The 26,621-nt window shown below is 39.7% G+C and overlaps 1 protein-coding gene across 3 annotated transcripts in view; it reads right to left on the bottom strand.

Annotated features, from left to right (window-relative positions):
* The window catches only part of LOC107132205 (vomeronasal type-2 receptor 1-like), a 52,902-nt gene extending 26,767 nt beyond the window's left edge, over positions 1-26,135 (bottom strand). Inside the window, exons 1-3 of one of the 3 annotated variants that reach the window (XM_059888826.1) lie at positions 11,523-12,279; positions 10,186-10,239; positions 5,339-6,171 (exon numbers count right to left, since the gene is read on the bottom strand). In XM_059888826.1, coding sequence (XP_059744809.1) covers positions 5,339-5,347 — 9 coding nt within the window. In that variant the 5' untranslated portion in view covers positions 5,348-6,171; positions 10,186-10,239; positions 11,523-12,279. Of the gene's footprint in view, positions 1-5,338; positions 6,484-10,185; positions 10,240-11,522; positions 12,280-21,452; positions 21,526-21,645 lie in introns of those variants that run through there. The other 2 variants (XR_009495353.1, XM_059888832.1) reach the window with 2 other exon arrangements.
* Between the last annotated feature and the right edge of the window lie 486 nt (positions 26,136-26,621).

Here is a 26,621-nt window from a genome sequence, read left to right on the forward strand (position 1 = left end):
GTGACTCCCAATTGTCAAACCTGGGAAATTTTGAGCAACAGAATATATAATGATATTAATGTGTCATTAATGAGACACAGTGGCATCCTATAAGAGACATAAAAAAGGATATGTATCACTTTTGCAGTAGTCTTGCCAAAAATGCATAACCTAAATGTAATCATGAGGAAAAGTGAAAGTGAAAGTGAAGTCGCTCAATCCTGTCCAACTCTTTGCGACCCCATGGACTGTAGCCTATCAGGTTCCTCCATCCACACGATTTTCCAGGCAAGAGTGCTGGAGTGGATTGCCATTTCCTTCTCCAGGGGATCTTCCCGACTCAGGAATCAAACCCGGGTGTCCCACATTGCAGGCAGATGCTTAACCATCTGAGCCACCAGGGAAGAGAAATTAGACAAATGTAAATTTTAAAACATTTTATGACCAATATTTATGAAAACTATTCTGTTCATTAAAACAAACAAGGAAGAATGGACTTTGGGAATGGTTTTGGAAAATGCAACACAGAGGTTGACACTCTCCATTTGTTCCTTAAAAATTTTTATTCCATATTTTTCGTAATCATCATCAGCTGCTATGGTGCCTATCCAGACCCAACCAAAATGTTGGATAAGTTGTACCATGGCCTCCGACTGGATCTTATCACTGGCCACTGTGCGAAGATAAGATGGAAACTGGTATTTGTCACTAAGAAGTAAGCTGGTAGAGGCATAGCCCACCTAGGATTGAAAGTATTCATGCAGTTATTAGAAAGTAATAGACGAACCTCAAATTATACCATCTCTTAGTATTTGTATTGGAGAAGGAGGGAACTTAACAGTTCTCTCTCTATTCTCACACCCTTCCAGAGATAAAAGGACTTCTGCTCCTCTCCCTGTTCCAAGCAGGGTGAGAACTGTTAGAGGGAAGACTTTGGGCCCCTTTTCCCATGTCACCCCCACGGAAGTCGGGGGACTAATTATTAAGGTGATGACATCCAATGGGCCACTTTTCCTACTCAGGGTCACACCACTGAAAGGAAGGTCTTGAGCCCTTTCATCTATGTTTTCTTGAGACTAGGTGTGTGATTCAAGTCATCCAGGCTCTGTCTCTGATCTAACTCCTAATCCGTACAGATGATGGAATGAGCAGGCTCACAGTCTGTCTGGCAGGTGCATTTCCCTCTCCCTCCCTCCTTCCCTCCACCCCCCTCCCTCCCTTTGCTCTCTTTCTCTCTCTCTCCATCATCACTGGTTTCCCTCTTTTTCTCTTCTTCTCTTTCCTTCTTTCTCTCTGCCAAGATTTCTGGGTATGTAAGTCCCAAGACTTAGATTGAGAAAGATGGTAGGAAGCTTCACTTCAACCTCAAGTTTATGTCTTATTGTCCAACAAACTTACTAGAAGCCCTCATTTTATAGCCACTTGCCTAGATAAATGAGGTATCTTTCTATTTTTTGCCAGGGGTCCTTGTGTGACTTTTCCATCAGTGAGAATTTAAGAATGAAAGTAGAGTAGCCAGTACCATGAATTTCTGACACTCTTATATACATTTCATACATACATACCTTCCCCTCAACCTCAGCAACTATGAAGTTAAGAAAATATGTCACATTCTCCCCATCCCATCCCATTGCCATCCCATGTTATTGCATCACCTCCAATAAGACCTCCTAAAATTACATAGCTCCATGATGACCACTTTTTTCATAAGTGACAAATTATTCCTATTTTTCTGTTTATGCTTTGTCCTAATCTTAGGGAAAGCCACTAGACCATTCAGGTATGACCTAAATCAAATCCCCTACAATTATACAAAGGAAGTGACAAATAGATTCAAGGGATGAGATCTGATAGACAGAGTGTCTGAAGAACTATGGACAGAGGTTCGTGACATTATCCAGGAGTCAGGGATCAATATCTCTCCCAAGAAAAAAAATTGCAAAAAGGCAAAATGGTTGTCTGAGGAGGCCTTACAAATAGCAATGAAAAGAAGAGAAGCAAAAGGCAAAGGAGAAAATGAAAGATATACCCATTTGAATGCAGAGTTCCACAGAATAGCAAGGAGAGATAAGTAAGCCTTCCTCAGTGATCAATGCAAAGAAATGGAGGAACAATAGAATGGGAAAGACTAGAGATCTCTTCAAGAAAATTAAAGATACCAAGGGAACATTTCATGCAAAGATGGGCTTGATAAAGGACAGAAATGGTATGGACCTAACAGAAGCAGAAGATATTAAGAAGAGGTAGCAAGAATACACAGAACTACGCAAAAAAGATCATGACCCAGATAACCATGATGGTGTGATCGCTCACCTATAGCCAGACATCCTGGAATGTGAAGTCAGGTGGGCCTTAGGAAGCATCACTACGAACAAAGCTAGTGGAAGTGACAGAATTCCAGTTGAGCTATTTCAAATCCTAAAAGATGATGCTGTGAAAGTGCTGCACTCAATATGCCAGCAAATTAGGAAAACTCAGCAGTGGCCACAGGACTGGAAAAGGTCAGGTCTCATTCCAATCCCAAAGAAAGACAATGCCAAAGAATGTTCAAACTACTGCACAATTGCACTCATCTCACACACTAGTAACAGAGAAGGCAATGGCAACCCACTCCAGTACTCTTGCCTGGAAAATCCCATGGATAGAGGAGCCTGGTAGGCTGCAGTCCATGGGGTCGCAAAAAGTTGGACATGACTGAGTGACTTCACTTTCACTTTTCACTTTCATGTATCGGAGAAGGAAAAGGCAACCCACTCCCGTGTTCTTGCCTGGATAATCCCAGGGACGGGGGAGCCTGGTGGGCTGCCGTCTGTGGGGTCGCACAGAGTCGGACACGACTGAAGCAACTTAGCAGCAGCAGCACACACTAGTAAAGTAATGCTCAAAAATTCTCCAAGCCAGGCTTAAACATTATGTGAAACTTGATCTTCCAGATATTCAAGCTGAATTTAGAAAAGGCAGAAGAACCAGAGATCAAATTGCCAACATCCGTTGGATCATCGAAAAAGCAAGAGAGTTCCAGAGAAACATCTACCTCTGCCTTATTGACTATGCCAAAGCCTTTGACTGTGTGGATCATAAGAAACTGTGGAAAATTCTTCAAGAGATGGGAATACCAGACCACCTGACCTGCCTCCTGAGAAATCTGTATACAGGTCAAGAAGCAAGTTAGAACTGGACATGGAACAACAGACTGGTTCCAAATTGGGAAAGGAGTACATCAAGGTTGTATATTGTCTCCCTGCTTATTTAACTTCTATGCAGAGTACATCATGAGAAATACTGGACTGGATGAAGCATAAACTAGAATCAATATTGCTGGGAGAAATATCAATAACTTCAGATATGCAGAAGACACCACACTTATGGCAGAAAGTGAAGAACTAAAGAGACTCTTGATGAAAGTGAAAGAGGAGAGTGATAAAGTTGGCTTAAAGCTCAACAGTCAGAAAACTAAGATCACTTCATGGCAAACAGATGGGGAAACAGTGGAAATAGTGGCTGAGTTTATTTTCAGGGGCTCCGAAATCACTGCAGATGGTGACTGCAGCCATGATATTAAAAGATGCTTGCTCCTTGGAAGAAAAATATGTTGGTCTATGACCAACTAGACAGCATATTAAAAAGCAGAGACATTACTTTGCCAACAAAGGTCCATCTTAGTTTTTCCAGTAGTCATGTATGGATGTGAGAGTTGGACTATAAAGAAAGCTGAGTGCTAAAGAATTGATGCTTTTGAACTGTGGTGTTGAAGAAGACTCTTGAGAGTCCCTTGGACTGTAAGGAGATCCAACCAGTCCATCCTAAAGGAAATCAGTCCTGAATATTCATTGGAAGGACTGATGCTGAAGCTGAAACTCCAATACTTTGGCCACCTGATGTGAAGAGCTGACTCATTTGAAAAGACCCCGATGCTGGGAAAGATGAAGGTGGGAGGAGAAGGGGATAACAGCAGATGAGATGGCTGGATGGTATCACCGACTCAATGGACATGAGTTTGAGCAAACTCCGGGAGTTGGTGAATGACAGGGACACCAGGCATGCTGCAGTCCATGGGGTTGCAAAGAGTTGGACTTGACTGTCTGAACTGACTGAGCCTTATTCCATTTTGGCTAAAGTTTACACTCTTCTTTGCAACCTCACAAACACCGATATCATGGAAGCCATATGTAGGGAAGAATCTCATTTTGGAAGCAGAGACACCTGATTTCAAATTCCAGCTACATAATCAAGTTACTAAAACCTTCTGAACCTAAGTTTCCCCATTAGTGAAATCAGGGTTATGACATCTATATCCTAAGGTTATTCAGTACATTAAATGAGACAATACATGTGAAAGTGTTTATTGTGTACGAGAGTTCTTTTACCTTCTTTGCAGATTTACTACAAGATTTAAAGGAGAAGCTCTCTCTAGAGGTTCCTCGAAGGGGCATGGACCACAGTCGGGACCTGTGGGAGGCAGCGCTCACAGCGGCACAGTCTGTCTGGGCTGCATGAGGCCCACATTGAAGATGTCACGTCTGTCACCTGACCTCTCTTAGTTCTGTTTCTCACTCTCATCCTGTTCCTCCCACATCTATATATGCAGCTTTATTAGACACACTATGTAAATGCTACTTTTAAAAATTATTTTAACTTCTCCCATTACTTCAGTAACACAAATAAGCCTAATCAGCCTTCACATTACTAAGTCTTGACTTGACACTTTGGTGAACCATCCCTGGAAATAAACACAGAGCTTTACTTATATTTTCTTAATTATCCATTCTTCCTAATATTAATAGCATCTATTCTTAGGCTGAAATATGTCACTGGCCCCTGAATTAAAAATAATCTATAACTTAGAATACCAACACTCTCTTTTGTGAAATTCCCAAGTGCTTTTCAGTGTGTGTGTTTGAACAAAAAATGTCATGATTAATAAGTATTAATATGATTGATAAGTATTAAAACAGGCCAGAACCAAAATGAGTTTCTTATACCATCTATCAGTCAACCAAGTACTTCTCCATCAGCTACTCTACTTCACCTAGTGCTTCAGAGAGTACTGCTTAGTGAGACGTCAACAGAAAACTCACTGGGTCACAATCTTAAGCTCAAAACTAAGGCAGGATCCTAAGGGATGTAGAAGAGTCTGGAGTCACCAGTCATAGTTGCTGAGGACAGACTGAATATCAGCATCACCACAGCCTCTTTGTCTGCAACTTATCCCAGCCTCACCTGATCACCTTACTTACTCTTTGCTGCAGTTTCACATAGCTTGTTTCTTTATAAATTTGTACCCAGCACAATATTCTGAAATACCTGAGGTAAGTAATACAACCCTAGAACTCTTGAAACAGCAACCAACAAGATCCACCTGCTCCATGAATTCCTGCCAGCATTGCCCCAGTGCTGTTTCTAAAATTGGGTTTGTTTTCTTCCTGCCCTGTAAGGAATACCAATGCTGCTTCCATGGATTTGGAGATAGTGTAGCAGGTATCAAAGATCTGATAGCCCAAAGTGATGTTGGGCAAAATATCTTTCCTTTCGTTAATCTCTTTGATGGTGTGGATCATGATTTTCATCCAGCAGAATCCCTGGAAGTTGATCCTGAAAAGGAAACGTCTTTTGTTAGGCTCAGTTAATGAGTAGATCTGTGGAGGGGAAAGCAGCTTTTAGCTGGGATTGGTGCTGGAGCTTTTTGCCAAAACATCAATGGGCACCTGCCTTGTCTGAGCATGGTAATATTTCATGAAAAGATATTCCAAATGTAAAGGGTTCAAGTATGAATCATATTCATCATTGATTGGCTTGAGCTGGGAAGCATCTTTTTGGACACGTGGTTATCTCTTTTCACAAAAATATTCTTCTATTCTCAATTCCCACCACCACACAGAACACTCAGTAATTCCTCAATACATTTTTCCCCATTTATTGGAAGACCCTGCTACCATATGAGTCTACTTCCCTCCTCCTTATCTCCCTATAAGTTTCTCTGGTTTTCTTCTGGATATTAATTATAATAACAAAATTTTTGTAAATACATGAAAATACTTATGATAGATCTGCTGCTGCTGCTGCTGCGTCACTTCAGTCATGTCCAACTCTCAGCGACCCCATGAACTGCAGCCTACCAGGCTCCTCTATCCATGGGATTCTCCAGGCAGGAGTACTGGAGTGGGGTGCCATTGCTTTCTCCGTATGATAGACCTACATATAAGCAATACATAAAATTTATATATACTATATACGACTCCAATAGATCATTTTTCCTGTCATGATTTGATTGTTGACGTCTAGATTATTTAACTGAGGATGTCTGTTTTCTATCATTCTCACATTTAACCATGAATGAAATGCCTCCTCCTTTCCATTCCCTAGCCATAAAAAGGAAAATTATTTCTCTGGTAATCTATCACACCATCGTCTCCATTAAAAATAACTATTCTATTTCCAACTCTTTCTTTTTTCTAAGTTTTAACCAAACTTTAACCTATCTGAAAGCAAGGACCTCCAGAATGGTTTCTCTTAATGTCCTCTGTAGCTATAGTACCTAACTCCATATTTTCTACTCAATAAATATTTTTAATTAAATATCTAATAGCAAATAGTCCTGTTGGCAAATTAGATTTTTTCCTCCATACCTCTTTAACTGAACTTTCTAGTTTAGTTTAGCTTTGCCTTTCATTCAATACATAGTTACTGAGTTCCATTGGTGCTAGTTACTATAAATGTAACAGTGACAAAGATAGACACTTCAGTGTCTAGGCAAAGAAACAGGAAATAGCCAATCAATGCACAAAATGATAAACATACCAACTGGGACAGACATAGGGACCAGGAGGTAAAGAGGTGGGGGCACCTAACTGGAGGACTTAACAGCCAAGCTGATGCTTGAAGGATGATATAAAAGCAGGGGATGGATGCTGCAAGCAGAGGGAACAGTAAGTGTGAAGGCATGGTAACAAGAGGACATGACATTTTAGGAATGGGAAGATCAGGACACTTGGCAGACAGGGTAGGAATAGGTATGGTATCGGAAGAGGAGACTGGAGAACCAGGAGACTAAACATGTAGGGCTTTATCATCCTAAGACAACTGGCTTCTAAATTTACACAGATGGCTGTATAAATTGGCATACACATTTTTGAAATAAATATAGCAATATCTTTTTTAAGGTGAGAGAGTAAGACATTTCAAGAGCTAGAAAAATGTTCACCTGCTTTGAATAAAAAATTCTACCCCAGAGAATTTATCTAAAGAGATTGTTCTTCCCAAAGGAAAAAACTAGATATGTTCCAAAGTGTTAATTTTAGAATTATTTATGATATTTAAAAATTGGAAAGAATTAATGTGCCCAGCGATAATAAATTATGGTACATTGACTTGAAGGGAACATTTTCCATCATTAAAATCTATAATTAGAGAAATGACACTGCAGCATGCATGTAACATTAGGTAAAACAATCTGTGTGCAAAGTTGTTTCTATACTATAATTAAAACTATACATAAATTATGTGAATGTTTGGATAACTATCAATAGGAAAAAATTTAAATGAGTGCAGGGTAATTAATGAAAGGGTGGGATTTGGGATAATTTTTCTTTCATCAGTGATTTCCATTATGATACTCACAGTATCATTATACAATGTATATCTTTTGTTCCCCAGAAAATTTCTATAAATCCTAGCTTTGTTTAGATGAACCAAAACAAGAATTAAAATACTCCTTTCTTCCTTCCATTTCATTGTCTTTATCTTCTCTGAACATTTCCAAAATAACAGAAAAGCCTTCCTCTTCTGTGCAGTTTAACTGATGGCCAACCAAAGCTAGCATCCTGTTAAAATTGTGGGTTTCAGAGTAAGAATTCTCAAAACTCCAACTAGCATATCTAGATCAGCTATAGGTAAACATTAATGATGCCAAGATGAAATTATTATCTGATTAGGCCCAGCCTGGCTCCTGAATACCACCTATTCAGGCCTCCCATGAGGGCTTTCTCATTGGGAGGGTAAGTTGCATCTCATGGAGGAATATTAAGAGGCTTGGAGAATACTGGAATTGGGTACAGATATATAGAAACTGTTACTGATTATCAGTGAAAATTATATAGCTCTAATTTTTAAGAAAGTATATCTAAAAATGTAAATATGGAATGTAAATAGAATATTTTATAATATCAATAATATTTTTTATAATATCCAATATATAGGTATGTTATGGCATAAAGATGAGCAATTTGGGTTTCAATCAACAGGCTGAGAGACAAGCAGAATCCCCACAATGAAGCCTTATATTTCTGATCTAATTCAGGACAAAGAACTAACTTTTTAGATACCCAAACCACGTGAAACAAGGTTCATACTAAATATGAAGAATCAGAATGTCATCAGACTTCTTGGCAGCAACACTGAAAGTCAGAAGATGCTGAAGTAACCGTTTCAAGAATCCTTAGGCTTTGAGTTAAAGTCAAGATGGAATAAGCACACACAACCTCTCTCCCACTGATTTCAACTAAAATCCCTGAACTGAGGATATAAAGCAGCAATCAGACTACTCTGAAAATTGAATAACAGGTGGACTAGAGAGGGAAATCAAGATATCCTTGATACAGTGAATTATTTTTTAAATGGGACATACTTCCTTCTAACCACTGTATCAATCACAGTGGAAATCTCAAATTATTTTTTAATGAGGGAGTAGATTTTTACTAAAAATATGTGTATTGGCTTTTCTATTTTATCTTGCTAGGAAAATAATCTTCAGAAGCTCCAAAGAAGGGTGAAGAGCAAGTTAAGTGACTCCACTGATGAAATAACATGTCCTCTACTACGACAAACTCTGGTTTTCAGTTTATGCTGGTAAAGATTGAATCAGTGAAAAACTCTTTGAAAAATAATGAACTGACTATAAACAATGTAGCCATGAGCAGAAGCAGTTCTTTCCCACTTAAACATTTGCTTCACTGTAAGAATGGAAAAGAATTAGAAGACCCAGGAAAGAGTTAAATAGGGACTGATTACAATCCTTTCCTTTTGCCAACAACAAACAGTTTATCTATCCCTCTAGTGATATTTTAAACACGTAGCATGAACTGTGACCAAAGGGAAGGAGTTATGATCAGTCAATATTGAATTGTATAAGAAGTTGCCAAGGGACTTCCCTGGTGGTCCAGTGGCTAAGATGCCGTGCTCCCAATGCAGGGGCCAGAGTTCAATCCCTGGTCAGGGGACTACATCCCACATGCCCCAACTAGGATCTAGCACAGCCAAACAAATAAATCAATATTTTTTAAAAAAGAAGTTGCCGACATTTTTACAAAATGCATTTATAATTACCATGCAGCATCATGGAAGTGATTAAGATATGAGGTAAAATGCTCCCAAATAAAACCGTGTCCATACTATGAGCACAACTATGCAAAAATTATGGTTGCATTTATATAAAGTGTTGAGAAAGAATACAAGGAAATGAAAAAGAAAGAGCTGCTTTGTTATGGCAGTAGAACAGTGTGAATAGTTCATTTCCTTTCATCTCTGGCATTCTTTTCACATCAAAACTATGTGTGTTTCACACCCAGAAATATAACCCATGTTTGCCTTTCTTACAATGGGTTCTTAGCAAATTCAGATCATCAGTCATGGATCCCATTTGTTGACATGACAATTCTGGGATGAGGGGAACAGGCCAGCAGCCTTCCAGCTGGAGGACTCTTGCTATGAACACTAGCTCATAAATAAATCAGCATTCTGGCACTGTGTATTCTCACTTCAGGAGCCTTTAGTCTAGTAACAATTCAAAGTAAAGCTGCAACACTGCACAATTCTACACCAGTGTTTCTCAGACTCAATGTGTGCATGAATCATCAGGAGGTCTTGTCAAAATGTGGAATCTGATTCAGCAGATGTGGGATGCAGCTTGGGATGCTACGTTTCTAACAAGCTCTTAGGTGATGCTGATGCTCCACAGACCATCCTCTCAGGAGCAGTGTTCTATATCATGCAAAATCTGTCTATTTTCTTTCTTGTTTCTAAGCAATCATGGTAAGTCTACCTTGGAGAAATGGAGGCAGAGAAACAGTAAGTACCTATCTTGAGTCAAATAAATAGTGTCAAAAGTCAGGGCTGGCATCATAGCTCCAGTTCCAGACTCTCACACTCCCACCACTGCTTCACCCTACTTCCTACATCTGATGTAAAAAGAATACAAAAACAATGGCTTACCTTTCACATTTTGCTGATACCGGCTCCAAAATAGACTTATTTGCTGGGATGGTCCTGGAACAAATAGGAAACAGTCCTCCGATAACAAGTGCATGGTTTTTGGCATCTACTGCTGCTGCTGCTGCAGCTAAGTCGCTTCAGTCGTGTCCGACTCTGTGCGACCCCATAGACGGCAGCCCACCAGGCTCCCCCGTCCCTGGGATTCTTCAGGCAAGAACACTGGAGTGAGTTGCCATTGCCTTCTCTCTTGGCATCTACATATCCATTCAAATCAAACTTGCCCAGCAGCCGACAGGTCTGTTCTTCCTCTTCTTTGCCTTTGATGCCCAATTTAGCCCATAAAAAAGCAAGCAATCCTGCTACTGCTAAGTCACTTCAGTCGTGTCCGACTCTGTGCGACCCCATAGACGGCAGCCCACCAGGCTCCCCCGTCCCTGGGATTCTCCAGGCAAGAACACTGGAGTGGGTTGCCATTTCCTTCTCCAATGCATGAAAGTGAAAAGTGAAAGTGAAGTCGCTCAGTCGTGTCTGACTCTTAGTGACCCCATGGACTGCGGCCTACCAGGCTCCTCCGTCTATGGGATTTTCCAGGCAACAGTACTGGAGTGGGGTGCCATTGCCTTCTCTGAAGCAATCCTAGAACCAGACATTTCTTCCCACTAGCCATTTTTAATACAATAAGTTTGGGAGAAATGGCCACTGTTAAAAGTTTTAAGGAGGTGCCTTGCTAGAGTGTTCCAGTGAGTGTGTGTGGGCCCCTCCCCAGTGGACTCAGTTTGCCACTGCTTGCTACTTAATTGTCATGCCTCAATCATTCACAGAGCCTCACACTCACCTGAAATTTGTGTACCTGTACTAGGAGCTGAGTAATCCTCTTAAAAGGAGCCTTGTAAAAATCTCTTTTATGCTTAGCAATAATATATGATGGCATAATAGTGGCTTTTGAGATTCAAATAGAATCACTTTGTAGAAATTGTCCCTTTCTTGTTTCTCAGCCTCATTTATTCTCACTTCAGCCAGGTTTCTGGGAGCTGCCCTTGCCCCCAAAGTAAAAAAAAGGCATTCTGCTTCATTATGAAATAAAAAAACAAAACAGGAGCCATCAGGCCACACTCTATCCTTAGGGGTATAGAAAAAAATGAATGGAAAACCATGGAAGCATTGGACTAGAAGACATCACTTTGAATCTGTGTTCTCTCACTTGTGTTAGTGTGATGGTGGGAAAGTCACTTCACTTCTATGCCTCAAGTGCCTTATGAGTCACTAGGATGATAATAAGTTACCCTAGATAAATTCTGTAAAGCCTATTAAGAGTTCAAGGAATATTTTTCACGTACATCATTTTCTTTAATCTTCTCTTCAAGGTGAAGTGTTGCCCTCAGCTTACTTTGCTGACTTTGTCACTGGTTCAGGGACAAATCCCTGAGAATTTCTGGGTTCTTGCCTGAGAATCCTCTCTCGTGACTTCTTGCTTGGCCCCTCTCAGAGACATCTTCCAATCTCTTTCTCTAGGTCAGTTCACCATAGATCTCCAGTCTGCTTCTTTGTCCCTTCTCAAATATCTCCCCTGGGAGTATAAAGAGTATTTTCAGGATTCAGCCCAGTAATATGTATCAGGAGCATGAAAAATGACTATACCCTTTGATCATGTGATTTTACTTTAAAGTATTTATTCCAAGGATGCAATGCTACTGCTGCTGCTAAGTCGCTTCAGTCGTGTCCGACTCTGTGCGACCCCATAGACGGCAGCCCACCAGGCTGCCCCATCCCTGGCATTCTCCAGGCAAGAACACTGGAGTGGGTTGCTATTTCCTTCTCTAGTGAATGAAAGTGAAAAGTGAAAGCGAAGTCGCTCAGTCATGTCTGACTCTTCGAATCCCCATGGACTGCACCCTACCAGGCTCCTCTGTCCATGGGACTTTTCAGGTAAGAGTACTGGAGTGGGGTGCCATTGCCTTCTCCAAGGAAGCAATAGAGATGCACATAAATGTGATATATAAGAATATCAAGAACAAGGACTTCCCTGGTGGTCCAGTGGTTAGGAATCTGCTTCCACTGAAGGGAAGTTCAATCCCAGTCGGGAACTAAGATACCACGAGCTGTATGGTACAACAACAACAAAAAAGAATACTGAATACAGTTTATTTATGACAGTAAAAAAAAAAAACAAATCAAATGTATACAATAAAGAGTTTCTAAAATAAATTACAATCAATTCATATGATGGAAAACAAAGGAGTGATTCAAGTCATATTTTAGAAATATATTTACTCACAACAGAAAATCTCAATATGCTTACCATGAAGGTAACAGATAACAAAGTACTGTATACAGTCGTACTCTATATTTCTAAAATTTACCAATATATTACTGCTCTTTCATACACATATCTCCATTAAAAGCACTAGAAGAAACCACTGCAAACTAAGAGAAAAAGAAAAAAGTAGGAAAAAAATCCCTTTTCCTATTATTTTAATGATTCAAGGATTTTTATATTTCCATGTTCATTTCTGGCCCAGATTGACACTCATCCAGTACTTTCAATTAGTTTTTGATGGTAGATTGCAGCTGATTTTAATTTTCTTTATATTTTTCTATATTTTCCCACATGTTCTACAATATTCTTATATTTCATTTATAAATAGAAAAACTACTACTGTAAGAAACTCCCCCTTTTTACAACTCCTCCACACATGCACATCCCACTACAATACCTTCTACACACACACATGTGCACACACACACGTGCACACACACATGTGCCCACATACATGTGCACACACACACACATGTGCACACACACACACATTTACTCCCCTAATATCATCATCACTATCACTCACCTGGGTCCCACCAACCCATCCACACAGAAGTCATCTCCTAAAGGATTTCCAGTACTCATCTGTTGGTTAAGTGTAATCTCTACCTGACCCTGAGGAACCCTTCAAGAGAGTCCCCATTACCACTTCACCTGTGAAACTGCAGGCCCACGCCACAGTACCCCATAGCTGACTAGACCCTCAACAAGCAAGCTAGTGGATGGCATGCCCTTGGCCCCTGACTGACATCTGTCTGTCAAATATATAACTAGTCTTAGTTTTCTAAAATGTTCATGGGCCATACGTTCCACCCTCAGACTTCAAAATGATGTTGAAATGAAAGAACTTAAAGAAAAGATGGATTCCCTAGAAAATCTTTTCCAGGATAGACTTCGGAGTCTGTGGCTTCATCTAAACACAGGGGCACTCTGGGTGACAAACTGCTCCTCACCAACAGCCTGAGAATCCTCTCATGAGCTGCAAAGGTTTAGTCCTTTAGGCCTTTCGCAAAGCCGTTTGGAACTATTCCTCACTCATCTTTGCTCTTCCTTTTTACCAGAAGACAGCTGTTTCTAAGCAATTATCCCTCTTGTTGCCAAGGGCTACCCTTGTGCAAAGATATGTTTATTACCAAATCTGTGCCATCTTCATCCTCCGGGCAAAAGCTGCACTAGGCACCATTAAAATCATTAAAATTGATTAAGTTATATTAACAATAACAAAATTAGCATTTTATAGCACTTTATATTGTACAAATTGCTTCCACATGCATTATTCTTCCTCTAGGTCAGGAACTAGATTCAGTGATGATGAGGTTTCTGATTTGTGTAGCAGCATCTGGTGGCCAGTGTTTTATAGTTCCCAGGATGCTAGTATATTTTGCTGGGGCCACATGACTACATTCTCCAAATGTAGCAGAATTCATCAAAGATGATACTGAGAATAGAAAAAAAGTCTGTGCTCTTAGAGTGGTTTTATTAACTGCACAGGGACGGGTGTCCAACGCCTCACCTTGCCCTCATAACACCCCACGTGGCTGGTTTTCTTTTGTTCACTTTACAAATGAGTTCACATGGCTAATACATGCTAACATGCAGATACCAAAGCCTGTGTCCTTTCTGAGGATTTGTAGTAGAGAGAAAGGACACAGACCAAGTCTGGGAGCGTGGGTACTAGATCCAGCTCCTTCGCTGTCCAGACCTCTCTCCATCTCTTTGGACTAACCAGCCTTTTTCAGAGTCTGTGGTCCTAAAGGAATCAGCTCTGTTCTGGTGTGGGATGAGAATTTTAAGCTTCGATGCAATGATAGCCTAATACATGCTGTCAGCAATAGCAAGCTGTTTTGTTAACTATCAAGGTGAAATTGTTTATTCAATAATACTTTGAACGTAATTATCATTTCCACAGGACTCTGACTTCAAGAGCCCCTGATCAAGGCAGAAGACATCAGAATGTTGATGCAAATGGCCTCAGGTATTTAGTCCCAGGTGTCACACCCAGGTTCTTAGATCCTAGTCTGTTCTCTGTGTATTTACACAGCCCTCTCCCAGACTTGTTTGAGCCTGGCTCTTCTCCCAGGGCCCTGGCAAAAGTCAGGCTCCCTTCCAAGAACAATAACACATCCTGCCCAGACTTGTCTCTGCCTTCAAGCAAAGGAAAACACCTGAGCCCCTAAAGATTATAAGAACTGTCTTAATAACAAAGGCTAAAAGAGTATTTAAAGGCTGTTTACAAGGCTTCCAGGAAAGGCTCAAATTCTGTATTAACTGCAGATAAACATTGATGCAAGCCTCTGCAAAGCCCCAGCTTGGTAGCCACAGCAGTGAACTCACAGTAGATTTCAGTCTCGTGGTCAGACTCAGCTTGTTAGATATTGCTCGGCTTTTATATTCCTCTCTGTCATTCTCTTACTTTAATAATCATTTCAAATCCTCATGCCATAGCATCAGATGAATGGATACACTAATCTACTCCATTTTCTTATTTCCCATGTGGAGCTGTCCTTCTAAACAGTCAAGAAATGAACCACAGGTAGTTGCATATGTTTAAACTGCTGTCTTTACAATATACACTAGGGTATTTTTTTTAATGTATGTCTCCAACAGTTAAAAAATATTACCTGTATTGAATTTTGTGATATTATGACATTATAGCTTACCTGAAAGAAGGCTAAAAATAAATCAGTTTTCATAGGTGTATTGTTATATGAGGTGCAAGTTATTGATCAGAGGCCATGAGGTGCATAAGAAGCAGGCTTTTGCTTTTTTTTAACAAGTCAATACCTACCACTTGTTACAGAAGTGTCTCCCGTGTGTCTAAATAGAGAAAACCCTCAATTATAGCCAAGGAGAGAGACACTCAGACACTGCACGCATACAAAGTTTTAAATGGCTGCCTTGCTGAATGACGAAATCCTCATGTTATTATTTCTTTTGCTCCTTTTATTTTCAAGGAAATAATCTGACAGTCTGATTAATCCTCTGCCTCTAAATCAGCTGATTCTTAACATACAGAAATAAAAGCATCCTTTTGTCCTTGGCTGCATCACCTGTTACATAGCTATAATGAGTTGTGGCTGTTGCAAAAATGGTGAAGATGGTAAGCAACTGACTGGAGCTAGGAAACCATTATCATCACAGTTGTCTAGAGAATAAGCACCTATTTTTAGTTAAATGTGAAATTGAAAAAAACCTGACCAGCTTTTAACTCTTACCTGAAAAATTTAGCATGCCTTCCTGCCCTCCACACTGGCGCCTTTCTAATCCACCCCTACACTGAAGGAAGTTGGCCATGTCAACCCTCAGGCCACTAAAAATTTTTTACAGCTTTATTGAGATTTATACACCATAAGACATTGAGATTTATTTATACATCATAAAATTCATCTATGTAGAACACACAATTCAATAGTTTTTGCTCTTGTTACAGACTTGAGCAGCCATCATCACAATGCAATTTTAGAACATTTCCATTATCCCAAAAGGAAACCTGATTTCCCAATCTTCCCTCACCCCAAGCTCTAGGCAACCACATAAATCTACTTCCTGGCTCTATAGATTTGCCTATTCTGAACATTCTGTTTAAATGGAATCTCAAATACGTGGTCTTTTCTGTCTGGCTTCTTTGACAAAACATAACGCCAGGAGGTTTATTTATGTTGTAGTATGTATTAGATTTCATTTTTAAAATATCATTATTAAGACATAATTTATACACATAAAATTCACCCATTTATAAAGTACATTCAATAGGTTTTACTATCCTTACAGAGTTGTGTGATCTTCAGCACAATCGAACTTTAGTACATTTTTATCACCCCAAAAAGAAACACATACCTATTAGCAGTCACTCCCCATTCTTCCCCACCATCACCCCTGTCCCCAGACAACCATTAATTTTACTTTTCTGCTGCTAAAAATGTCCTTATTCTGTACATTTATATAAATTGGATCATATACTATGTGATCATTTTACTAACTTCTTTCAGTTGGCATAATGTTTTCAAGGTTCATCCATGTTTTAGCATGCATCAGTATTTTATTCCTTTTTGTTGTTTACTTTTTATTGTCATATAAAGTTCCCTTTTATGGATATATCATATTTGTCCATTCATGAGCTGATGGAAATTTGGGTTTCCACTCCTTTGGCTGTTATAAGCAGTACTGCTATAAACATTATCATACAAGTCTTTGTGTGGACATGTGTTTATAATTCTCTTGGGTAAATATCTAGAAGTAGAATTGCTGATATGCAAACTATATGCTTAACATTTTGAGAAAGTACCAAACTCTTTTCTAAAGTGATTGTATCATTTACATTCCCTCTGCTGCTGCTGCTGCTGCTAAGTCGTTTCAGTCGTGTCCGACTCTGTGCGACCCCAGAGATGGCAGCCCACCAGGCTCCCCTGTCCCTGGGATTAGTTCAGATATCTCCACATCCTTGCCACTATTTGTTATTACCAGTCCCTTTTATTATAGCCATTCTAGGGGAAATAAAGTGGTATCTCATTGTAGTTTTGATCTGCATGTCCCCAGTAGTTAATGACTCAAAGAAAGCTGTGTGTTCTTCTAGATACTTTCAATTTTTTTTTTTTTTTTTTGGCGGGGGACGCCGGAGTCTGGGGCGCCGCACCAAGGACCCCGCCTGTGGGCCCAACTCTATGGTTCCGCACCGAGGACCCCCGCCTGTGAGCGCGACTCTATGGTTCCGCGGAGGCGGGGCCTCAAATTTTAACTCTTATATGTAGGCTTATGATCCATTTTCAGCTGATTTTTCTGTATAAGATAAGGCCTAAGTTCATGTTACTTTTTTTAAACTGTAAATAACTTTTTGCACCATTTGTTGGAAAGACTATTGTTTCCCCACTTAATTATCATGATCTCATGTCAAAAATCAATTGACTGTAAAAGTGAGGATTTTTATTCCATTGGTCTATATGTCTATCTTTATGTCAAGGTTGTTTTATCTTTACTATTCTAGTATCTTCACTATTGCAGTAAGAAATCAGGAAATGTAAGTCCTCTGACTTTTTCTTTTTCAAGATTTTTTTTTAACAATTCTGGGGTCCTTTCCATATAAATTTTAGGGTCAGCTCATCAATTTCTGTGGGGGTGGGAGGGGCGCTGAAATTTTGATAAGGATTGTGTTAAATCTACAGATCAGTTGGGGAATGTTTCCATATTATCAATGTTAAGTTCATGTATCTGAGAACTCAAGTCATCTTTCCAGGGCCCTGTATCTGCCATAAGATAAAAATCCATAAACAATAGGCTTCATCCAGCCCCTAGATGATGAACCAGATCCCTCTTTTGCAGCAACCACCTCAACTGCCAACTCAAAATATACCACCAGCCACATAAACAGGCCTTCAGTTCCTTAAACAGATAATGTTCTCTTTTACCTACAGGTCCTTCCTCACTCTCATGTACACCACCTTCTCTGTGTTGTTAGGTACTTTCTCCCATTTGTCCCATCTCCTGAGTCCTGTCTTTTCCTGCGCATCTTAGCTTGCTTTTCACTTCCTCTAAGGCTTGTATCCTGAGATATACAGCCCTACCACTACAGTCTACTCACTCACTTTTCCTTATACTTACATGGCGGACTTGAGACTACTTCATGGAAAGCAGGTTGATCAAAAAATATCTTGGTTGAAATGGACACCAATGGACACTGATCCCTATTTTAGGCAGTACCAGAAGTTTTGGCAGTTTTATAACTGTTCATATGTTTTAAAATATTTTTATCACTTTTCATAAAATTTTCAGGATTTTTTTCCTAGTATTTTTTCCCAGACTACTCTACCAGCTTATACATTTACATGTCTCAATTTCTAAAACCTGGAAATAGGTTGTATTACATAGCGAGAGAGACTTTGCGGAAGTAATTACATTAATGTTTGCATTATCCATACAGGTCCAATAATGTGATTTTAAGTGTCTTCACATGGGGGGAAATACAGGGAGGTACATGCCAAAGAGAAGGCAAGTGACAAAAGCAGAGACTGGAGCGCTGGCAGTCTCCAGAAGCTGGAAATGCAAAGAAACATTCTCCATCCAGAGCCTCTAAAAACAACCAGCCCCGTTGACATATTGACTTCAGCCCAGTGAGACTGATTTGAGATTTCCGATCTCCAGAACTCTAAGAGAATAACAGTGCTGTTTATTAAATGTGTGGTAATCTCTTGTAGCAGCAGTAGGTTACAGTAATGAGTTGGAAATAACCTAACATCCAACAGAAAGGACTGTTAGGAAACAACCTGAATGTCCACAGGATGGAACTGGTTATGTATAACTTCTGATAATTTTCAAAAGATTAGGTGTGATTCAATCATTTTTAAAGATATTAAAAATGCTCTAGAAGGCTATTCATCAAGCTATTAAAGTGTATAGAATAATGAGTATTTTTTTTGGTCTTGTTTTTTGTTTTGAGGTTTTTGTGGGGGTTGGGGGTTTTGTTTTGTTTTGTTTTGGTGTCTTTGGATGGATACAAACAAATAATGGGCACTTTTTATGCTAATTTTTTAAACTGCAAAGAGCCTAAGGCTGTATTATTTTTGTAATAATAAGGGAGAAAGGCAGTAAAATAAACTTCAGCAGTGAATGAAAAAAGAAAATAAAGGAAAGGATTTGGAAATTTTAAGAGCTTTACTGGATTTGATTTCTTAATTTTTAATTTATATGCATATAGCTTTCCCATATTATTTGTTCAGCATTGTTTTCAAGAACTTTTCTATCTCATAAATTGGTTGAAAATGAATATTTCTACTCTCCAGTTCATATTTTTTATAGCTTTTGTATGTACCAGACATATCATATTAGAACCTCTGCTGCAGAAATAGGTATTTGTGCTATAAGATACATTGCCTGTATAAATGATCATTTAGATGATAAGAACCAACTAAACTAAATAATTTTAAAATGAAATAATATGCAATAAAATATTGAATTATACAGCCTTGGCTCTTAGGAGAATAATGAGGTAGTATTTGATAAAACCATACACACAGTTTTGCACATGCTTAGATTATTTATCCATATCAGGATCTCCCAACTATTAGTTCAAAATGCACCCAAGTAATAACAACAGTAATAGCAATGGTAATAATGTTAACAAGAACAATAATAGTTTTATATTTCACAGTATATTTGTCTCATTGCTTACCATTATTGCAAAAACTGAGTGAGTGAGTGAGTGAAGTCGCTCAGTCGTGTCCAACTCTTTGTGACCCCATGGACTGTAGCCTAACCAGTTTCCTCCATCCATGGGATTTTCCAGGTAAGAATACTGGAGTGGGTTGCCATTTCCTTCTCCAGGAGATCTTCCCGACTAAGGGATTGAACCCAGGTCTCCCGCGTTGTAGGCAGACGCTTTACCATCTGAGCCATCAGGGAAGATGATTGCAAAAACTATATGCAACAAATACTATTTTTCAATTATTTCCATTTTGTAAATAAGAACCTGGAACTTGGAAAAGCTAAGCAATATTCCCAGGATCACAAAGGTCCTTGGTGGTGTCAATGAATTTTCTAGTCAGTGACCTGTGCAGGAGGACACATAGCCCAGCTGCCTATCTGTCTTTAAAAACAAAAAGTGGGAGGCATTACCAGTCATTCCCCCACTCTACTGGGGATTTCCAGTGAGAATGAAAATGTGGCCAGAAATTGCTCACTGACATCTGCTCAAGGCTCAAGAAATTTCTAATACCTAAAGGGTCAGGCCAGTCAGTTTATTTTTAAGAGAAGTAGGTTACTGCTTAACTTGCCAGTGAAAGTGAAAGTGAAGTCGCTCAGTTGTGTCCAACTCTATGCGACCCTATGGACTGTAACCTGCCAGGCTTCTCCAACTATGGGATTTTCCAGGCAAGAATACTGGAGTGGGTTGCCATTTCCTTCTCCAGGGGAATCTTCCCAACTCAAGGATTGAACTTGGGTCTTCTGCATTGCAGGCAGACTCCTTACTGTCTGAGCCACCAGGGAATCCCCCAACTTGCCAGAGTGACTTCTAGTATTTATGCCATACATCGATATGATACAGCAGAATCAGAATTTATAATGATTAAAAGGTGCACTATTTTCCACAACTGTCCTCATCCTGCTCCAGCTTGCTCTGGCTCCATTTCTGCTGATGGTCATTGAGGTGGAGTTGGGATAATGTTGAGGAGGAACACTTGATTAATAAAGGTAATAATAGCATTTCTTTGCATTTTAAATGCTCTCTTAAGGTAAAGACCTAGTGTATTTCAGATTTAGACTCTTCATTATGATGGTTTCTTTCCTTTTAAGGGATTCCCCTAACCAATTTTCCTTCCCTCTTAGTTCAAGAGAAGTTGATGACAAGGTGGGGAAGAACCTCTGGTCCATGTGCCACCTTCTGGGTCTTTGCAGGCCTTACCCCATTTGGTCATTGTTGTGGCTTTCATATTGGTATCCACCAACAAGGCTGCAGACCTCTAGTCATGCCTCCATTCACAAGGCCCTGCACTGTATGACCTCTTTTTCCACGACTCCAGGTTGCTTGTAACCTATCAGTGCTCTCAGCTTCCAAATTCCTTTCCACTTCATACAGTCTTCCATTACTTGTGACTTTCCAGTGTGTGATGGCCACAGGGAACAGAGGCATTGTGTTAGGCCCATCCATGGAAACACCTCTCCCTAACATTCACTTCTGAATTAAGCCCATGCAATGGTGCCACATTAAACAAGGTGCCATCACAAACCCAGGGCTTCCCTCCACAGCTTACAGTCCTCCATGCAGACACTCTCTGACAGCCCCAAACCTGTTTAGATGTTTAGCCACACCCAATCCATGTTCAACCCTGAGAACATGAAGACCAAGAAACAGTTATCTGGCCCTCCTCTTTTTTTCAGCCCCATTATTCCTCTAGTACCAGAAGGACTTTCTAATCACTTTCCCTTCTAGAAACAACTCTCATGTCATAACCTTTCTTACCAATCACATGAGCTTCTTTATACAGGTGGATATCTTTTCCCTTTCATGGCATAAAAAGCCTCATGATCTGGCCCTGATAGTGTAAGGAAGACAAAAAAAATTTTAATTACCAAGAGGCAAGAACATGAGGAATCTTTTTCCCGTCATTTCACCCAGAAAGCTGCTTGGTCCCCTTGGAGGACCCTTCTCTTACTGTTCATTGAATTATATCCTCTTCAAATTCACATGTTGAAGCCCTAATGCTCAATGTGATGCTATTTGAAGATGGGGCCTTTGTGAGGAAATTAGGGATAGATGAGGTCATGAGGGTGGGGCCTCCATAAGAGAATGAGTAGCTTTTAAAGAAGAGACACCAGAGAACACACTCTCTTTTCTTTTCCACCATGTGAGGACACAGAGAAGAGGGCCTTCACCAGATCTGAATCACACCAGTACCTAGAACAGAGAGAAAGACAAAAAAAAAAAAATTGATTATTTTACAATAGTGCTGGTTAAGTATGAGGCTCTGTCTCCAGGATTTAGAAGCCTGGCTCTATTAGTTCCTAAATGTATAGCCTTTGGCAAGTTACTTAACTATTCTATATTTGTTTTGTCATATGTGAAAAAAACAAGAGACAATACTCAGCTTGTTATGAGGATGAAGCATGACTGTGGCTCAACATAGGCGTTGTCACACAATGAAATGCCTAACATTAGAAATTAACAGTGTGTCTTTGTCCCTTAGGTGTTAAAGTAGTCTTCACTCAGGTTATTAAGTTTCATATAAGAAATACAACATAAAACACTATTCACATGTGAATAGCAGAAAAAGGACACTAAACAAACAAAGGATAATCATTGTTTTCATTTCCTACAACACCCATAAAATTCTGCCTTCAGTGTATTAGATCTCCTGGTAGGAAGCGATTGCTGAGATGCCTGACTAACCCTAGATGGCAATGTTGGATTGGGTAGAATTCATTAAGACCTTGGAAAGTGGGTTCTGGCTTTCTGAGAAAGGACGTAATTTAAATCAACCTGACAGAATCTTAGGTGAAGATGTCGGTTGTGTCACATACATATACATTAAAACTAACCAGATGATATATCTAAAAAAGATATTTACACATTTTAAATGATCTATTTAATACTATATGTTTTATTAGCATTGAAAATGTTTCTTTTTATATTTTAATAAATGCTATTATTGGTACATAGTTTTCTAGGTACAACTGTTAAGTATTTGGTAATATCTGATTATTGTAGTTTAATTGTCTTAAGTCATTTTGGAATGGACCAGAAACACTTTGAAACCTGGCTAAAATAATTTATCTGGTTGTTCAAATGCAGTTCAGCTAAATAAGCTAAAACATTTTCTTGGATCATAGTCATGCTCCCTAATTAAATTTTATCTAATAACAAAATATTGTCACATAACTGTCTTGAACCAAATACAGTTCTTTAGAAACTACCATTATGGAGAGATCTGGGGCAGAAATTTTATTTAATTTAGTGAGATACATATAATAACTTATATTGGTCTATGATAGTCCTTTGTTCATTAGTTTATTCATTCAAAATGTAGTTGAAAGAGATCTTCAAAATAAGCCAGATTTGTAATTCCAATAACCCAGAGCAGAAAGCATAATTTTTCCATTTTCCTCTAAACCTAGCAGTCTAAATAATAAATATGTGTTTAACTTAACTAAATATCCAAATGATATTTCTACAATGCCAGGAATATATTTTCTCTTAAGAACAAAAATTATTACCACCCTCGACACTACCAGAGTCTTATTTATAGTATTAATTTTCACCATCTATGAAGAAAGGTCTTGGTTAGCAAACTTCAGACTAGTCCCTATAGAATTAAGAATGTGTGGAGGCTTAAGCAAGAAGACACTATAGCATTTAGAACCAGAGGCAGAGCTGCTCCCCTGGAGGGTATCTGTCTTGGTAATTAACATAGTCTACTACTTTGGTTTTGCAGAGTATCAGTTCAATTCAGCTGCTCAGTTGTGTCTGATTCTTTGTGACTCCATCGACTGCAACACGCCAGGCTTCCCTGTCCTTCACCAACTCACGGAGCTTGCTCAAACTCATGTCCATCGAGCTGGTGATGCCATCCAACCATTTTATCCTCTGTCGTCCCCTTTTCCTCCTGCCTTCAATCTTTTCCAGCATCAGGGTCTTTTCAAAAGAGTCCCTTCTTTGTATCAGGTGGCCAAAGTATTGGAGCCTCAACTTCAGCATCAGTCCTTCCAAAGAATATTCAGGACTAATTTCCTTTAGGATTGACTGGTTTGATCTCCTTGCAGTCCAAAATACTCTCAAGAGTCTTCTTTAACACCACAGTTCAAAAGCATCATTTCTTTGGTGTTCAGCTTTCTTTATAGCCCAACTCTCACATCCATACATGACTACTGGAAAAACCACAGCTTTGACTAGAAGGACCTTTGTTGGCAGAGTAATGTCTCTGCTTTTTAATATGCTATCTAGGTTGGTCATAGCTTTTCTTCCAAGGAGCAAGTGTCTTTTAATTTCATGGCTGTAGTCACCATCCGAAATGATTTTGGAGTCCAAAAATATAAAGTCTACAAAGTATACATTTGAGGAAATGCAAACAATATTCTAAGATAAAAAATCTTTTTTAATTTTGGGGGTAATTCTTTCAAAACAAAGGAGGGACTTGAAAAATCTTTACTGCCACTCCTTGAGTTCTAGCAAATTCCTCTCCCCACTACTGGGACATAAGGACACTGTTCAATGTGCTCAGTTGCTCAGTCGTGTCCAGCTCTTTGCGACCCTGGTGGACTGTAGCCCATCAGGCTCCTCTGTCCATGGATTCTCCAGGCAAGAATACTGGAAAGATTAGCTAAATAAACTACTCCTATTTCCTCCATGCCCAAACATCATTTCATTAGGGACAGTCAGACTGGGGAGACATCAGGACTGGAGGCAGAACAAGACCTTGCATTCAAGTCTCAGCTCTGCTACTAATTAATTACTTCTCCAAGGGGAGAAGTGACTAAGCGCTCCCAGCTCCAGACTCCTTTAAGCACTCCATCAGTCCCCTTCTCTGACTCTCACCACATCTGGAGTTACCTTACTCCCTACCTGCCACTCTTCAACTTCACTAATGAAATGGAAGCTCACAAGCGCCACCTCGAGGCTTCCGATTAGCACAACCACCTCCAGAAGCTGATCACTGAGGAACCTGCAGCTACAGCTGCCCCTGTTTGTGACACCAGAAACTTTGTGAGATGTAAAGTCAGCAGACATGCTGCAGGTTATTAAGAGTTCCTTCAAAGTGTTGCTAAGCTCACTACCAAAGAGTAAGCATTCAAGTTCCACCTTCAGACACACACTACGTCCAGAAACATCTCCTTCCCCAGGATAACGAAGTCAATGGCATGGGACTGGGCTTCATTTTCCTAGTAAGCGTCCCTTGGGGAGATTCTGTGTGGCCTTTCTTATTCTGCTTACCACTTTGGACAGTCCTAACCATCAGAGATATTTTAATTGCAGCCAATGTGAAAAGGGAAAAGCATCAATCCTTGATTCCAGAAGGTTCCACATCCTCTACACAAATGTGACTACCACCATCTCTGCATGTTCTGAACACCTCATTCCAAAGGGTATGAAATAGAACCTAAGTCTTATTAGCTTCAAGGCCCTTGCTTTTTCCACGAAACCTGCTGATGTAAGACCACTGGAGGTTTTAAATACTAACCTCTTCAAAAAGAGGCTCTTGATAGAGATCATACCTGCATGGACCTAGCACACATTCAAATTCAAACTCTACAGCCATGGCCTGCATTTCAAACAGCAAGAGGACATGTAAATGTAAGGAAGGTTTTCAATTCCTTTAATACATAAAATGGCCAAGGAAATTACTTTCAGAGTATACACATTAAACGGAATCTTTTCAAGCAGATTTCTATTTAGATAATTATTTGCAAACACTAGAAATAACATGTTCTATGAGCGGTCACCAGATGGATCCAACATTTGTACAACTTTCAGATGAAAGTCCTGATGAATGCTAAGTCACTATAATGTTCATGAGTGTGTGTGTTTGAGCCTAATTTAAAACTCAAATCCTCCACTTCCTCCAAGAAGAAGGGTTGTTAGTTAATAGAAAGCTTTCTGGATATTAAGTATAACCATCAAGTATAAACATGCTTCAGTGAGAAAAATCTGTCTTTCATTTCCGAAATTGGTGGTAATGAGAGGGACAGAGTTAGTTAACATACTATTTAGGTTCTTCTCAGAGGCATTTTCCCCGGTGATTTTACAGAGTCTATGTCTCGTCTTCCTGACCAGCCTCTTAGTTCCTGAGGACAAGGCCTGGGCTTTCTACCTCCTTTATGTTCCTCTTAGGTGGCTACACGAGAGGCTGACACTTAATGAGCTTCTACTATGTGTTAAGAGCCTACCAGTTCCTCACCTAGTTGTTTTTCAATAACTCCAAGCACAAACACGTCTATGCTGCTGCTACTGCTAAGTCGTTTCAGTCGTGTCTGACTCTGTGCGACCCCATAGACAGCAGCCCACCAGGCTCCGCCATGCCTGGGATTCTCCAGGCAAGAACACTGGAGTGGGTTGCCATTTCCTTCTCCAATGCATGAAAGTGAAAAGTGAAGTTGCTCAGTCTTGTCCCTCTTCGTGACCCCATGGACTGCAGCCTACCAGGCTCCTCCATCCATGGGATTTTCCAGGCAAGAGTACTGGAGCAGCACAAAAGTGTTTGTGCTTGGAGTTATTGAAAAACACTTCTATAATTTTAAGTAAAATGAGGCACAGAAAGTTAAGACACATACCCAAGATCACAAGGCTGGATGACAGCAAATTTAATGTGTGAGCTACTATGTGACTCTGAGGTCTACCCACTATATTGTAATATACTATACTATTATATGCTATACCACAACATGCTATGCCCCACTCCAGCACAGTGTGCGAAGTAGCTGATGTTTACTAAAACCTAACAGTAAAGATTGGGGCTTCCTGGGTGGCACAGTGGTAAAGAATCCACCTGCCAAGGCAGGAAACACCAGAGACGTGAGTTCGATCCCTAAGTCAAAAAAATGCCCTGGAATGGGAAATGGTAACCCACTTCAATATTCTTTGCCTGGAAAACTCCATGGACAGAGGAGCCTGGCAGGCTACAGTACATGGGATCACAAA

The sequence above is a fragment of the Bos taurus genome, chromosome 1, assembly GCF_002263795.3.
Source record: "Bos taurus isolate L1 Dominette 01449 registration number 42190680 breed Hereford chromosome 1, ARS-UCD2.0, whole genome shotgun sequence".
Lineage (NCBI taxonomy): Eukaryota > Metazoa > Chordata > Mammalia > Artiodactyla > Bovidae > Bos > Bos taurus.